Below are 16829 nucleotides of genomic sequence, written 5' to 3' on the forward strand. Positions count from 1 at the left end.
TACATGTATAATATGCAGCTATTAAAAGATGTTAAGACCAAATCCTAACATTTCAAGTTTTAAACAATGAGAACAAGATGTGTTGCTGAAAATTTGCCAAGTGCCTACAAATTACTTTAAAGATGTGATTATATTTTTTGGATAGATTTAGGCAACAGGTTGAAAGGATTTAATTTACAGAAGAAAAGGAATAAAGAAAATTTCTTAAGTTATATTATAGCTTATGTAATGTCATGTGTTAATTCTCATGTAGTTCAGAAAGCAGATATTAATATACATATGCCTTCAAAATTTGTTATCAATTTTTTAAAAAGTAAGATACAGATATGATTAGAGACCTGATTAACACATATATCTACTGCTTACAAATAAATATACTTACTGAATACAAATAAAAACAAATATTATTGTGTCATGTGGACATACTCCTGTATACACACAAAAACCAAAGATCTCTCTGTAATTTAATTGTAAGGACTAATGCATTCAGTCTGTGTATCAAATCCAAGTTTAGCACTAAAATTTAATTCTAAAATCTCAAACATGAAGGAGATGCAATCCTACTCCCCAAGATGCAGGAGGGAAAAATGAGGCGAGAAATTCCACCTTAAGGAAACAACCTGAAGTCTGAATGGACGACAAAAGGTTTGCTACATTTCTACTTAAACCACCAATAAACTGACAAGTCAAGTGGCTCTGGGAATTCCAGAAACAATTTTGTTGTCTTGTTTTTTTATACCATTCCCCCAAAATATCACTGACCCTCTGACTTTAGTGTACTAAAGTAAAAGGTTTCATTTTAAAGAATTTTCTTAAATAAAAGCAGCCACTATTTTTAATATAAGAAAGAGAAATAATTAGGAACCCATGGATTTTTCTCTCTAGAAGCCAATGCCAATAGGCTAAATACTGAGATAATCACCAATAACTGTGATATTCTTAGTTGCCCTAGTTCAACCCATGCTGTAGAGAAAACCTTTGATTACATTAACATGAATTTAAGCTCTATTTCCCAACTAGGACTTAAGTTATGGGGCAGAGAAACAACTAATAAACAGAGAAATATATAAGAATTCTTGGAAATAAGAAAGGCTACCATTAGAGGTTATTACCATTTATTTCTGGAGTCAAGAATCTTAAGAGCAGAAAAGAGAATCTGAACATTAAGTGAACAATAATAAAGCTATAAGTTAATTATTCATTGTGCTCTTATGAAAAGGAAAAAAAAATACTGAAAAAAGGCAAAAGGGCATCAGGGTGGCTCAGTCAGTTAGGCTTCCAACTTTGGCTCAGTCATGATCTCATGGGTCATGTGTTCAAGCCCCATATTGGGCTCTGTGCTGACAGCTCAGTCTGGGGCTTGCTTTGGATTCTGTGTCTCCCTCTCTCTCTGCCCCTCCCCTGTTCATGCTCTCTCTCTCTCAAAAATAAATTGACATTAAAAAATTCTTTTTAAAAAGAAGGCAAAATTTAATATTTATTCTCATCTATGAGAATCCTATTTTGAACTGGACTGAAAGTTTGTTCTGATTAATAGTATTACAGTTCTGATCCCCCATTATGTCAACCTGGAGAAAACCTTACTATGTTGGGCTTCATACTGGGATCCATGATGCTGCAGCTGCTGAGAACGCCGGTAACAGCCATCTCCAGCCTTCAGGGCCTGCTTAAACAGCTTTTCTGCTTCAGCAATGGTTGTTGCTTCCTCTTCAGCCAAGAGAATATAAGCAGTTGCACACCTGTCCATTCAGATAATAGCCACCATCAATTACAAATCCAAGGACACTGTAATAGCTGTACGGGTACATGCAGAAGGGCAAGGAATTATGCCAAAAACATGCAGAGTGGCCAACTGGTTCATGCACCCCTGGTCTGTAGTCATTGACACAAAATAATGGCACAAAAGAAATGTCTGTATTTTAGCTTGAAAGGTAGGATGTGTAGTGTTAGGAGCATGGGGCTCACGTATGGACTCTGCCCCTTATTAGTATGTCACTTTGGGCAAGTTATTACTCTGCCTCCCTGATGGAGAACAACATGGAATCTATTTGTTCACACTGTTGTTGTGAAGGTTAAGTAAGGTGATGCATGTAAAGTGCTCAGTACAGTAGCCAGCATGTGGTACATAATCAATGTCAATTGACTGTAGCAATGAGAATAGCTATTGTGAAATATCTCCTTCCAGCTCTTAAAGTTAGAGATCCTATATATAAATTTACTTCTATTTACTAAACACGATTCTCTTTAAGGATTTCTTCAGAATGAGAAATTCATTAAATCAGATAAATTACTCATTAAGACAATAACGCTTCAATATCTCATTCCAGTTAGCACTGATTTTCTGTCAGAGAAGAACACTAGAAGAATAGGTAGTGTTATTTCTGAAGAGCTCAAAATCTGATTCAGCCTCAGTAGTGAACAAGAGTTCAATCTCATACCTTTAGCAGTAACAGCTATCACCTGTTGCTTAGGATGTATTAAGCACTGTACCAGGCACTTAACATATATCGTCTCATTTAATCCTTTCAACAACCTCTAAGTTAGGAAGCCAGAAAGGATAAACAGTTAACTAACAAACACAGGACCTCTCAGAAATTTAAACCTTCCCAATCATATAAGCACAACCCAACTGCCAAAGAAAGGGAATGTAATCAGGAAATGGTGAGGCCAGAGCAGACCATACAGGTCCCGATCTGTAACGATCCCTTTGCTTTCCTTCTTCTCCACTGCCCCTCTTGTGGTCATTTCCCTACTTATTAGAACCTCCATCAGACCACAGGAGAGAAAATAAACAGAAAGTGAAACCAAATGTTGCTTTTACCATTCATAAACTGCAACAGCCAGCTAGGAAAAGGAGGCTGAACTTACAGCTAATGGTAGGTTTGGGGTTACTAGTTAATCTTAGCCTTGAGGAGGGGTCTTATAAATTCATTAGTCAATCCCTGTAATTTCATGCAGGACTAATCAATGGGGCTTTAGGCAGAATGTGGTGTAGGAGGGAGAAAAATGCCCAGAAAAAATGCTGGAAAAACCAATTACTAGGGAGGGCAGCAGATACATGATTTAGAAAGAACAATAATGATACTGAAACTGCCCAGGGATCCACTGCAGAAAATAACAGGGATAGGCATCACGAAGCAATACTTAAGGCTTCAGATGCTGACATATAAATATGGCTCAAGGGTAATGAAGTGAAAATTGAGATTATAAAACTGGGTGGTAGATACAGCATCAGAGGAATTAGCTATAAGATTATAGTTGGTGGGCTGGGAATTCAAGATAGGTTGGGGCAAGTTGCTTGTTTCATTTATTTATATTTCAAATAGTATTCTTAGGAGAGGCAGAGTAGCACTACTAGCCAAGAAAACATATATCTATGTGGAAAGTCATGAGTCTGGGGTAGAAACATGCTAAGAGCTTGTGAGTGAAGGAGAAAGGAAAGAGCAATAGAAGTGCTAATGGTTGGGGAGTACAGAACGACTGCTCAGCTCGATGGAAGATATAGATGATGCGTCCTTGTCACAACACAATACACATACAGAAGCAAGAAAGTATGGTGATGGGGGTGTCAACCATCCAGATATCTGCTAGAAGAAGTCTCATTTGGTTAGAAGTAGGGCACCCAACAGTTTCTTGACTTACTTTGGTAACAATTTTATCTCCCAGATGGTAGAGGAAGCAATTAGGGGAACTTCAACTCTGGACCTAATTCTGACCAAGAAGAAAAAAATAGTTGGTGAAATGAAAATTGATAGGAACATTCAGAGAGAGTTACTACGTCATTTTGGAGTTCAGGGCAATCAAAGAGGGTAAGGTGGACTTCAAAAACTTCAAAGAAAAGAGATATGATTCAATGGCATGAGACTCCGAAGGAAAAAAAGGGTTTAAGAGGGCTGGGCAGCTTCCAAATGTCCAATTGTAACCGTAGTCACAAATGAGCCTTTCAGGAAGAAAAGAGGGGTGACAATTAAGTAATCAATATGGTTGCACAAAGATCTCTCACAAGGTCAGATTTTTAAAGAACATGTAAAAAAAGATGGAAAGAGGGCATGTAATGAAGGACTACAAGAGAGTGGAATGAGCTTATAAGAATAGTGTCAGGAGAGCTAAAACTTCAAAAATTACCTGAAGTTTGCAAAGTAAAATAAAGGCAAAACAAAATGCTAAAGACAACCATCTATTCCCTGTTTTTAAATTATGTTTAAAACCCTATTACCATCCCCATTTCTCTAAAGCCATCGCAAAATTAAATAAGCAAAAAAGACAAACAACACAACAACCACATCAAAACAAGAAAAGTTTATAGTTAGTAGCAGCAGATAATAAAGAGAACGCAAAACTCTAACTCCTATTTTGTTCCTGGCTTCTCTATCAAGGAGCATGATTGTCAGGCTGAAAAAGGGAGAAGAAATTAAACCCTCATGGAAGTAAAAAGATGTAAGATAGCAAATAACTGATCCATTCTAAACGAATTACTGTACTGGGATGGGCAAATCCCAGGAAGGCAACAGACCCTGCAGTCAGGCCATGGAAGTGCTCTCTGTAGAAAGTTAAGGAATCACAAAGAATGGACAGGTGCTAGAAGATGAGATGACAAATGTATTAAAAAATGTTCAAAACAGGAAGAAGGCAGACTTCCCAAACTATAGAACAGTGATTTGGAGAGATATTCTAATCGATTATTAAAGGGATGGTCTCCAAGCATTTTTAAAAGAAAAGTTGTGAACACTTAAATCCACTAAGAATAAATTAATCAGGTTGTGCTATGTTAATTTACTTTAAAGGATTTACTATACATTAAACATCCATAGCTACAACTAGTATTCTTAAGATCAAAATGCAGAAATGTGAGCTGAATCACAGTGTGACTGGGTGGCCTAGTTAATCGGTTGACCGATACCAAAGGATGATGACTCATGAAGACATGAACCTGGAGGACAGTTTCTATATGCCATGTCACAGGGGTCTACCCCTGAGCCTCACATTTCTATCAGAAACATGGATGACACACAGAAGGCAGGCATATCAAATTTGAAGATGACAAGAAACTGGAAAATAAACATGTTGTATGGCAGAATAAGAAACCAAACAGCTCAACAGGTTATAATGGCAGGATTTCCAATTCTCAAGTGAATCTTTTTTCTAAGACCTCCGAAGAAGAATCTGTAACCTTCTTTAAAAAAAAAAAAAATCATAAAATAGTTTAACAATGACCACTTGGCAGGGAGATTGTTGAGGTGATTCAAGCACCAGATGGGTGGTTGAGCTAAATGACCTTTAAGGTCTCTGCCAACGCTGAGATTTTATGACTTCAATTTTAAGAATCTTTCTCATTTTCTAAGATCTCCAGAAGATATTTCCCAGCCTTCCTTGGTAACCCACAGAATGTTTAACAACACTAATGACAGTATTTCCTCTTATCTTTGTCTTGATCTTGAAATACTTTTAAAGTGTAATTTTTTCACCTTATGCTTTTGTTATCTTTTCCCCGCAAGAAGACCTACCTAAAAAATGTGATGGCATAGATGAACATTCCACATCTGAAAAAATTTCCCCATGTTATAGATATGTAAAGAACTGTATTTATTTTATGTCCTTACAATATCCCACAGATAGTCCCTGAAGGGCTAAACAGCCCTTGGAAGCTATTTAAGTTAGGGTCATAGCAGAGCCACTGAATTGCTCTCTAAAATGACTAAGACCAACATCACATGGACGTCCTTCACAAAAAAATATTTTTTTACAAATTAATAACCCCTAAAACAATCCTCAAGTTCAAATGCATAATTTAATATAAGTATACCATTAGTGAAAACTGAATACATTCAGCACAGGATGAGATTTCTTTTTTAAAAGCAGGATTTTTCCTCCACTTACTCATTTATCTCTAAGGCTTCATGAGCTGCAGAAATTCTAGCTTGTGGGTTTCTTTCTCTCCAGGCTTTCTGCATTACTGTTTTACAAAAAGAGGAAAAAAAGCAAGTCCATCAATATAAATAATTAGGAAGACTCAACACAGGACAATAGTTAAATTAATAGCTTTCAGCTTGAATACAAGAGAATATTTCACTTACCAAGGAGGTGAGCCAAAATCTCCAACGTCACACAAATACATTCTAATTTGCTATTCCATTGTCCTTCCATTGATGATATCAAACCTTTCGTGTGCTCTTAATACTACAGATCTAAATCTAATAGACTAATTCATGGTCTATAATCTTAGAGGCTTAATCTTGATTATGATTTCTTTTTTTACTGATGTATTTGTGGACACACAATGTTACAGTAGTTTCAAGTGTATAACAATGATTCCCCAAATCTGTATGTTATGTTATTCTCACCACACTGATTAAGGTTTCTTAATCAGGAAAGGGAAAGATTCTAAAAGAGATTTAACATTTCTTTTGCTCATTAATGTCATTTGTTGTTAAGAAGCATATTTTACAGATGAGAGGAGACTGAGATTTACTTTGAGATTGTTACTAGTCTCTTCCTTCTACTTAGGCACAACATAATTTCTATTGTTCATTTTCCCAAACCCTATAGGCTCTGGGTATTGGGACATTGTAAAACCATTTGAAGAATTATGAGTTAGATCAGAAAAAAAGTGCTTTGGTCTTTTGCTTAATATGTGTATATGTTCCCAAAGTTTGCTGCAAACACGGTTTTTACATACCAGGGCAGTTTGTATATATACTGTGCAAAGCTCAATGCCTGGATTATTTATTGGACTATGATGTTCCACCATGATAAACACTACCTTTTTCAAAAGAGCAACAATCTCCATATTTGTTTTACCAGTATGTATCGTTGAAGTCAGTGTCTTAAGTGCATGTACATATTCCTCTTTTTAAAGATTTTTTTTTACTATGTAAGTTTGGCAACATAAAAAACATCAGTAGGATTATCTGGATCTCAAACAATGTGATATGCATGCCAAAAAAAGCCCTTTCCAGGTTGGTAAACAAATATGGATTCCAATAGCTAAGGCCATACCCCCATTCACTGCTAGAGAACATTTAAATAGGCATACAAATCATTACAATATATTCATTTATCATTTGGATTCACTGAATCCCAATTTCTAACTACACAATCATCGAAGAGACATGACCCTTCATTCTACCTCAACCAAGGATTTAATTAGCTTCATATAAGATTTATGTTTCTTCAAAATACATAAATCCAATGTTACTATAATTTTTTAAATAGTATTTTAAATTATAACAAGAAGACTCATTTTTATATTGATACTTCATCAGGATAAATCCTTTAATTAAGTATCAGAATTCGGGTTTTGCCATTCTCCAATTTAATAGTTTATTCACTGGGGATTTTGTAGAGCAGATATTCTATAAGCAATAACCTTAGTACTTAAATCAAAAAGTGCTCCCACTCAGCAACTATCTAAAGGAGTGTCCATACTTGCATCTGCGGGACGCAGGTGGTCTGAGTCACAAGTAAAGAACGTCTGGTGGTCCTGGGCAGAGAGATTCATGTCATAGTAAGTGAGAGGCTCTCGCCCTGTTACCCAGGTGTACCTGGTAAAGGGGAAATAAATGGTCAAACACTGAGAGAAGAAAGCAAGACCTACAAGATATTAAGAACTATAAAACATTGACTGCGTACTAAAACAGCTTTGGCAATAAATGAAAAAACGTTTTTTAAATCATCCTGTTCTCCCTTTAAGGAGGTATATCAGCAGAAAAAAAAGTAAACATTTTCCCCTACATTTTTCTCTAAAAATTTTACTAGCACTAGCTAATCAAAACTTTCCCTCATAAGTCTTATGAATAAGCATTTCCCAAAAGCCATGAAAATTCTGATATGCCTAATTACTTTGCAAAATTAAATTCCAACAAAATTTTTATCACATCTTTATAACAATGTTCTAGGTAAGCTTCAAAATATTTTTATTGTATAATGCATAATGAAAAGAATAACTGTAATAGAAAATTTCTAAAAACTACATATTTTTGTACATTATCCCAATTCTAATCCCCAAATAATTATAAAACAGAAAAATCAAAACATTTGAGGATTGTATCAAAAAATAGAAGCACTACACAGACTGTTACAATGACCCCTAAATGAACCAGCAAAAACATTTGCTGCTGTCTTTACTCTCTGAACTCGACCCATTTGTTTCCCAAGCTGTCAAAACACTTACCGATTATATTCAGCTCCCCTAAATAAATTTAGTGGATTTCGCCATACTTTGCATTCTGCAACAAAGCGAAATATGAAAACATTATACAGAGTCCAGAGACACTACAAGCTAATTAATTCAGCATACCACCCTTCCTGGCCATTTGATAAGATAATTTTATTCTCCATCCTCTACATGGGAAGCAACGTGGAAAAACTTTGGGTGGTTGATCAGGAAACATAGCTCAGACACCAGGACTTTGGAAAGTTTCCCCTAATCTCTCTGGGCCGAAGTTTCCTCATTTGCTAAATCAAGGTATATGCCAACATCAGCTAGTTCAATAACTTCAACAGTCAGTGCACAAGGTCTACACAGATTCTATAAATTTAATTCTGAAATTACAGACACAAGGAATACTTGTAGGCTAAACTTAAGCTCTACAGTATAGCATACAATTATTTAATTAGGGTCTATGTTAATTTTGTGATAATTCACCAGACTGCTTTTTACATTTCCATAAAACAGATAAGAAAACTAAAAAAGCTATTTTAGGAAAAATGCTATGAAAATAAATTGTTTTAAAGCATTAACACTGTTTACTTATACAGATACTTGGATTAATCATTATACTAATATTATAACTCAGCATATACTAATAGATTATACATCTTTCTTCTACAAAAACCATAGAAATTTAGAACCACAGGACTTAGAAATATCATTAGTTTTTAAGACTGTTTTATAAGTGTGTGACTAATAAGCTACAATTCTTTTTTAACAGCCTATGATTAAGACTTTCTACTGATTCAGAATGCTACATTTCTTTGAGTAAATAATGTTTTATTAGAAAATAAAATAAGTCAACAGTACTTAAAACATCTTTGTGTGTGTAACTGGCCAAAAAACACACCCAAAGACATAGATACACAAAAGTGAGCAATTATTGCAGAAATCAAAAGAGCACTGAAGGGTCATTCATTAAGATTCTACCCTCACGCCTGTTATATGCAACATCCATCCTTCCACACCCACTCACCTATCCATCCATCCATCCAATGAGCATTGAGCACTCAATGGGGAAAACAAACAAGTAAACCATCTATTACAATACAGCATGTAAATGAAGAACACTATAGCAACACTGTGTGTAATCTCAATAAATTTTTTGTTAAAATAGCGAATGAAGTGTGTACATATAACAGGAAGACGTGTTTATTTTATGTGTGTTTTTTTTTTTTTTTTAATTTCTGAGAGAGAGAGAGAGACAGTGTGAGCAGGGGAGGGTCAGAGACAGAGGGAGACACAGAATCCGAAGCAGGCTCCAGGCTCTGAGCTAGCTGTTAGCACAGAGCCCGACATGGGACTTGAATCCTGTACTTAAAAAAGATAAATTTATCTTTAAATGAGGGCTAGAGCCCACCTAAGGTTTGCACAATGTTTATAAACAATAGCCCTAAATTTTCTAGCACTTAACTCATCATTTAGGAAATGATCTTTGTTCAGTTAACTCAGCATCTTTGAATTTTGTTCTTGAGAAACTGAAATTCTGTGGCTGTCACTGCATATGGCACCAACTAGAAAATTATCATTTCTTAAATAATTACTTTTCTTACAGATGTAAAGTCCCTTGAAAGGGTCACTAATGAACTCCAGATCATGGCTTGAATCACACCGGTGAGCCAAATAACCATGATACCTGCTCTTAATGCTATTTTAACTTTTAGGTCCTCATTACTCCCACCCTCTCCTCAAAGGATGTCTTCAAGATCCAAGTGCTCTACCTAAAGCTTGGTGAATATTGCAAGTTTTGTATTTAGCATATAACAAACATGTACACAGATAGTACAGAGGATGCTCATGGTGGTGTTTATTTTATTTTTATTTTTATTTTTTTGCAAGAAAACGGGAGCATTTGGGGAGATTCCTCTCCCCTATTGAATTTCATCTGAAATACTAGTAAAAAGGGTTAGGGCAAATAATTTGTCTCTAGGGAATACATTATTATATTGGCCTAGAAGGACAAGCGCTGTTCAAATGCTCAATTGACAAATTTTAAACCAAAACACCCTCAATTAAAATCTCAACTCTATTATATATTGGAACAAATGACATTATTTCTAAATAAAAATAACTTCAAAGAGAAATACTGTATACACCTAAAGTATTTTTGAGCAAAACTAAAGATGCAATCTTCATTTAGGAAGTGCCACAATACAGCCAGCAGGGGGTGCTACAAACATTTTGAAATGTTTTTATGGCTTTTATTGGAGAAATGAACTTAAAAAATCACTGTTAACATTAGTGTCATACATATGGTCTGTATTGTTTCTTCAAATATCCCTGAAACTTAGAAATGAGGATCCAAGTAACTAACAAATGTAAAATATTGCGAATGAGAAAAAATATGTGACACAGAACTATGTAAAAAACGTTTCCATTAGTTATATCCTTCATTTGCTATATCCCCTTCAAATTGGTGCAAAACAGGTATAATTTTTTAAAGAAATATGTGATCTAGAGGTCAAATATGAACACATGTCAAAGTTTCACCTGGAATTAGGTCATAGCTATGCTAATTTCTTCTTCACTACTCTGTTTAACAATCTTATCACTACTACAAAAACTCTCTCAGCCTAGAATCACTATAGAGCACATATCCCATAAATATCAGACTGCTTAATGGTTTCGTGATACCAACAAAAGTTGTAAATGCCAAATGTATTAGAATGTGACAACTTAAGTCAAGAGTTAAACTCAGATATCCAGAGGGTAAAAGTTTTTCCACATGAGGTCCTGTTCCTAATCTTATTCATGTCTTTGAGAAATAAATTCTTTATTTAAGTCAGGATTAAAATTTTACCTCCAAAAGGAATTTTTCATTCTCCATTAATATCAACAATTTCAGTGCCCTTTAGAAGCTTTGCAGTCAGTAAAAACGACAGAGACTCCATCAAGGGCTTGCTGACATGAATAGTTCAATTAAAAATATGCCCCAATACAATAAACATACTCCCTATGGTTCCATCTGTAGCAGCACAGAAGAGTCCTATCCACAAAGGCCAACAGAAATCTTCAGGCATGCAAGAATGCAGTTCAAGAGGAAGAGAAGCAGTATGTCTTGGAATAGTACTTATTTAGTTCCCAAGTCTGCAGAACAGATTTCCCCCTTTGTGATAATAGGATGGTTATATAAGTTTTTATGTGGGAGACAAAGAACACAAAAAAGAATGCTTACTGCCATCAAGGACTCCTAAATTCAAGCTGCAATCTTTTCTTCAGTCTTCCTTCTCACAAGTCCCTACTAAAACCTTCCATCTCAGTGATCGTTATTTCATGTCTTTTGTACTCAGTTACCCCTCTAGAATGCCCACACCACCACTCAAAGGACTGTGTGGTTTAAACATATTTAGAATGCCTATGATGCACTAGTCCCTGCACCAGGTCCTGGGTTACAAAACAAGAGGAGCTTATGGCCTTGGAAGAAAAATAAAAAGGGCATCCCGCTGAGGAAGCTCTACAGAAAGAACAATGTACTGACAGAACCACAGACTTTCCCTTTGTCGCAGTCCTCAAAGAAAAAGAGAACTTAATTCTCAGAAAAACCAAGAGGCCCTGAAGTCATGAGGCTTTTATTCACATGGAAGAAAATATTACTTTACATCCAATTTATGTAACTCTGAAAATCTTTCTTTCTTAAAAGTAATATATAATCTCCACTTCCAGGGCCTTCAAATATGTAAATTATTAATTCATAGCCTAGGAAGACTTACTATACTAAAAAGTTACCACCTCTTCCCAGAATCTAAAAATCTAATAATGATGGTAATATTATTGTTACAAACAGTGGCAACAGCAACTTTTGTCATAGCTATAAGCCTGATTTTCATGGAGCCTTGCTATAAGAGGTTTTAAAGCTCAAGTCATCTATATTCCTTACATATATTAGTCAGGGGCATGTAGGAGGCCCTTTTTACAGAAGAGTAAAGCACAGAAAAGCTATATAATTTCCCCATGGCTCAGAGCAAATGAGATTAAGGGCTGGTGTCCAGACTGTTCAACAACCACCCACTATATGCAACAGACTGTTACCCTGCAACATCATATTTCAAAAATCCTATGACTTCATCAATTAAATTTTCCACTAGAAAAACAGTTTTGAAAACTCCTCTGGGGAAATGTTAGGCACTTTTTAACAATACTTTTAAACACTTTAGTTTCCAAAGTACAATAGAAATGGGCCCTAGATAAGGTTTAATCAGATGTATTATGACAATCAAAATTAATCCCAAGCGGGTCAATTTCTGATATATGATGCTGCCATGTATTTTTTAGCTTTAATATCTCAGAAATGAATACCCAGTTCTCTACATCATACAGGCTAATCTTAATCCTTAAGAGAAACAATATCCACTTGCTTAAGTAAGCTTTAACTATCTTCATAACTTTTGAAATAATTATTTTGAAAAAAATAATAGTAGTAAAAGCACAAAGTAACATGTAGGTAGCTTTCAACTCAACAAATGTATTATTGCCTCAAACTCTATGGAATGAGAAATGGTATAATGATGGGTCTCAAGACCTTTTTTATTGATCTGTTCTATTCAAGATAGTGTAATAGTTTCAAGTATTGCCAAAATCGTTAAATCTTTATTGTATCTTCATAGATTTCTCACTGATCATTTTTGACTTAAGTCAAACAACTTGACCAAATGATGTGGAAATCATGAAATAAATTTATTAAATAAATGTTCACCAGGGACTGAAACTGTTTTAGGAATTTTATCATTCAACTGGAGATCAAGTCTATACTACAACACAAATTTGAGTGGCAAAAGATTTTAAAAGACATAATAAGCATTGGCTAAGAGAATCATTTTCAACACCTACATTGACATGACAAGGACAAACTGAGTTTTCTCTAATTGAGACGATTAAAGAGCAAACCCAAAGGTCCTGGACATGTGGCAATTTGCAATTTTGCCAAGGGATATATTTGAAATGCAAGTACTGAAAGGCCTGGGTCTAAAAGTGAGTCACTGAGCTAATGAGTAAACCTCACTGCACCCACCGCCATATCTCCAGGGGCTGAGCCATCTTCCACATCATATTCATAGAAAAGCCAGTTCATCTGGAGGACACTGCCAAATGGCTGTCCTCTGACTTGTTATTTCTGCGTGACCTCATGGACTCCTGGAACTACTTTGTGAAGTAGATACTGTTGTTTTTCCCACATATGCAAATTAAGATACCAAGAAAAGTTAAGTGACTTGCCCAAGGTCACACACTGTGAGGGATGGAAGTGAGCTGAGGGCCACATCGGTCTGACCCCAGAGCCTGAGCTCTTAGCCATCAGTTATCCTGCCACTGAGCTGTTTCTAAGTAAATTTGACTAATGTCACTCCTGAAATAATGTCATGTACCACAGTACAGGTTTTTAAAGTAATTATTTCTTTTAATAGTTGAGTAATTACACTAGTATTGAGTTTACAGACCTCACAGAGGGTCTCGACTGAACTTTTTTTTTTTTTTAATGTTTATTTCCGAGAGAGAGACAGCGTGAGCAGGGGAGGGTCAGAGAGAGAGGGAGACACAGAATCCGAAGCAGGCTCCAGGCTGTGAGCTAGCTGTCAGCACAGAGCCCGATGTGGGGCTCGAACCCACGAACCATGAGATCATGACCTGAGCTGAAGCCGGACGCTTAACCGACTGAGCCACCCAGGAGCCCCTAGACTGAACTTTTTAGTTAAGTGCTTGAGACTTTTGACTCTGAAGTGAGACCACCTAGGTTACCAGCCCTGTGACCTTGGGTAGATGACTTAACCTTCCTGTATGGCAGCTTCCTCAACCATAAAATGGAGATAATAATAGTATCTGCCTCACAGGGCTATAGTGAGGCCTGAATGAGATATTAATGTAAAGCTGACAGTAGGCACTAAGAGTGGAGGTATTATTATTAAAATTATATGGCTTTCTATAAAGAGAATTATTTGCTCTGATTTTATGAAAATTTGAAGATCTACAAAGGTCTCAGGGTATCTTTGTGCTCTACCTGAGTTTCTTCATCTCCATTGTTTTTCTTTATTATCTGTATTTAATCAGTGCATGAACTGCCTCTAGCAATGTTATGAATTTTAATTTAGAATTTCAAGTAAAATCTTATAAAAAGTTTTACATAAAAGATACATATATGACACATACATATTATATACATATATGATATAAAGATTAAATGAGATTAAAATGAAATGATTTGAGACAGGAAGTTAAGCAACTATCACAAGAGTTTGTCTGAAGATCCAGCTCTGTGCAACAGGATACTAAAGCATCTCAGGGAATTTATTTTTTTCTTTCTTTCTTTTTTTTTTTAATGTTTATTTCTGAAGGAGAGAGAGAAAGCATGAGCGGGACAGGGGCAGAGAGAGAGGGAGATGGAGACACAGAATCAGAAGCAGGCTACAGGCTCTGAACTGTCAGCACAGAGCCCGATGTGGGGCTCGAACTAACATGCTGTGAGATCATGACCTGAGCCGAAGTCAGATGCACAAGAAACTGAGCCACCCAGGTGCCCCAGCATCTCAGGGAATTTAAACTTTAACTTTGGCAAGGATACTTCTCATGTGATAAAGCACCCAGCACTTTTCTAAATATCTTGAAGGTAAATGCTGTAAACTTTGTCTTTATGGCACGATACTCAAGAACAGGGCGAATTATCAAACAGATGTTCCCATGAACCCAAATTCAAAATGTTACCAGTCCCTGAGAACCTATGCCTCTTAAGATAGGGAGTGGTTAGCCTTGTTTTAAACCCCCATAAACCATCAGATCATAGGCTGAGTTGAATTAAGAAATGGAGGTGAGAAATATGGTGACGTGAGAAATACATCAGCAGGGTTTATCAAGAAAAATAGCAGGTTAGCTCCCAAATAAAGCAAAATAAGTGAAATATTCATAAATGTTAACCTAAGCCAACCCACCTAAAATGTGGCTACATTAAGAAATTAAATAATTAACACATTTCTTCTCTGACCCACAGAAAAAAGATTACTACAAATTTTTTAAAAGTCTGCACTCAGGCCACCTTGTACAGACACAAAAGTTAAATAAGATATAAACAGTCTGACCTGTAACAGTCATAACCCTCTCACCCCCACTTCTCCCGCCCCAAACATTCTTAAGTAGGCCAGGTCTTTCAGCTTTAACCAAAACAAATGATTCTATAAGAAAAGAGCTATACTATGAACCTTCATATAGACCAATGTTTATAACTGGTTATTTTCAGTCTACTTTTAGCTTTTTCAATGATTTTTCTCAAATAAGCAATTAAACCGCCTTTGCCAATATCCATGGGACTTTGTCAGCTATGTTGTATTTCTTGTAAGATTCAGCAAAGAGCTGTCTTGTCATGTTCCAATAAAATCAAAAGATTCACCTATCCATTACTAAGGTAATAGCCATTTTATTGTTATTAAGGAAATAGGAATTTTTTAAAAATTTTCTCTATTTTAAGAAAATGTATTATTGATTACCCTCTGCTTTGGACTTTTCTTTATCCTTTACTTAGTTGAAATTAGACTATTAAATAGAAAGTGAGTAAGAGTAGAGATAAACACAATGTACTTTAATAATATTTTTTATCCAAAAATAAAAATCACCAGAGGAAAAGAGGATTGGAAAATAGCATCAGTCTCATTGTATCTGATACTTCCATACCAGCATAAATGTTTGTTGAGCTGAGTTAGCTAAATTTTAGCCAAACTGACAAGGAGAGTTAGGCAGACTGATCCTGAATATACTTAGACAAGGTAATTTCCACTTTCCTAATTGTAACTATTTGAACATTGTTCTGAGATCAGATCATAAATACTATACCTATTATACAGGAAATGAAATAGAAATATTGTATACATAGTAGTAGATATTCGGCAAATACTAGTAGAACTTGAATTAATATTCAAAAACTCAATCTCAGCCAGGTAAAAACAAAGCACAAATAAAACTAAGAATTTCCATGATTATTTTTAAAAAATTTTTAATGTTTATTTATTTTTGAAAAAGAAAGGGGGGGGGGCTGAGAGAGAGGGAGACACAGAACTTGAAGCAGGCTCCAGGCTCTGCACTGTCAGCAGAGAGCCAGACGTGGGGCTCAAACTCATGAACTGTGAGATCATGACCTGAGCTGAAGTCGGATGCTTAACTGACTGACCCACTCAGGGGCTCCTCCATGATTATTATTTTTGAATATACTTTTATAAAGGGCTTAGGTGCCCCCTTGAAAAACTGCTATGAAAGTACTAAGAATAGCATGATGATTTATGTTGAGTAAGGCTTACTTCAAGGCATCCACAGAGAGACAGCAAAATAATAGTGACATAAGAAGAGTGTAAATCCTACGGAATGATGCCAAGAAATTTAAATTGGGTAGAGAGAGAATTTTAATGAAAATAGAAATGTATTCACAATGAAGAATGGCCTCAAACAAGGCTGTTTTCCATTTCCAATCTGTTAATTTCCTATGTTTTGTACCATTCCAAGACTATGGTAACTCTAATCACACAAGAGCACATTTAATCTGTTGGGTCCTCACAGCAGATGCAAAGTGATGGCAGTTCTCCAAAAGTGTTTACATGATGATGACTAAGGGATCAAGACCCTCCATTAGAATAATGTACCACACTTGTGA

At 35.8% G+C, this 16829-nt stretch overlaps 1 protein-coding gene across 3 annotated transcripts in view; it reads right to left on the bottom strand.

Moving 5' to 3' along the window:
- Positions 1–16829, bottom strand: part of ST7 (suppression of tumorigenicity 7) — a 272136-nt gene that overhangs the window by 87375 nt on the left and 167932 nt on the right. For 2 of the 3 annotated variants that reach the window (XM_077756027.1, XM_077756028.1), the window contains 5 exons: positions 8171–8225; positions 7426–7541; positions 5878–5953; positions 3643–3711; positions 1585–1739 (listed from right to left, as the gene is read on the bottom strand). In XM_077756027.1, the coding sequence (XP_077612153.1) occupies positions 1585–1739; positions 3643–3711; positions 5878–5953; positions 7426–7541; positions 8171–8225 (471 nt within the window). The remainder of the gene's footprint in view (positions 1–1584; positions 1740–3642; positions 3712–5877; positions 5954–7425; positions 7542–8170; positions 8226–16829) is intronic. The other variant, XM_077756029.1, reaches the window with a different exon arrangement.

The sequence above is a fragment of the Crocuta crocuta genome, unplaced genomic scaffold (genome assembly GCF_008692635.1).
Source record: "Crocuta crocuta isolate KB4526 unplaced genomic scaffold, BGI_CrCroc_1.0 scaffold452, whole genome shotgun sequence".
NCBI lineage: Eukaryota > Metazoa > Chordata > Mammalia > Carnivora > Hyaenidae > Crocuta > Crocuta crocuta.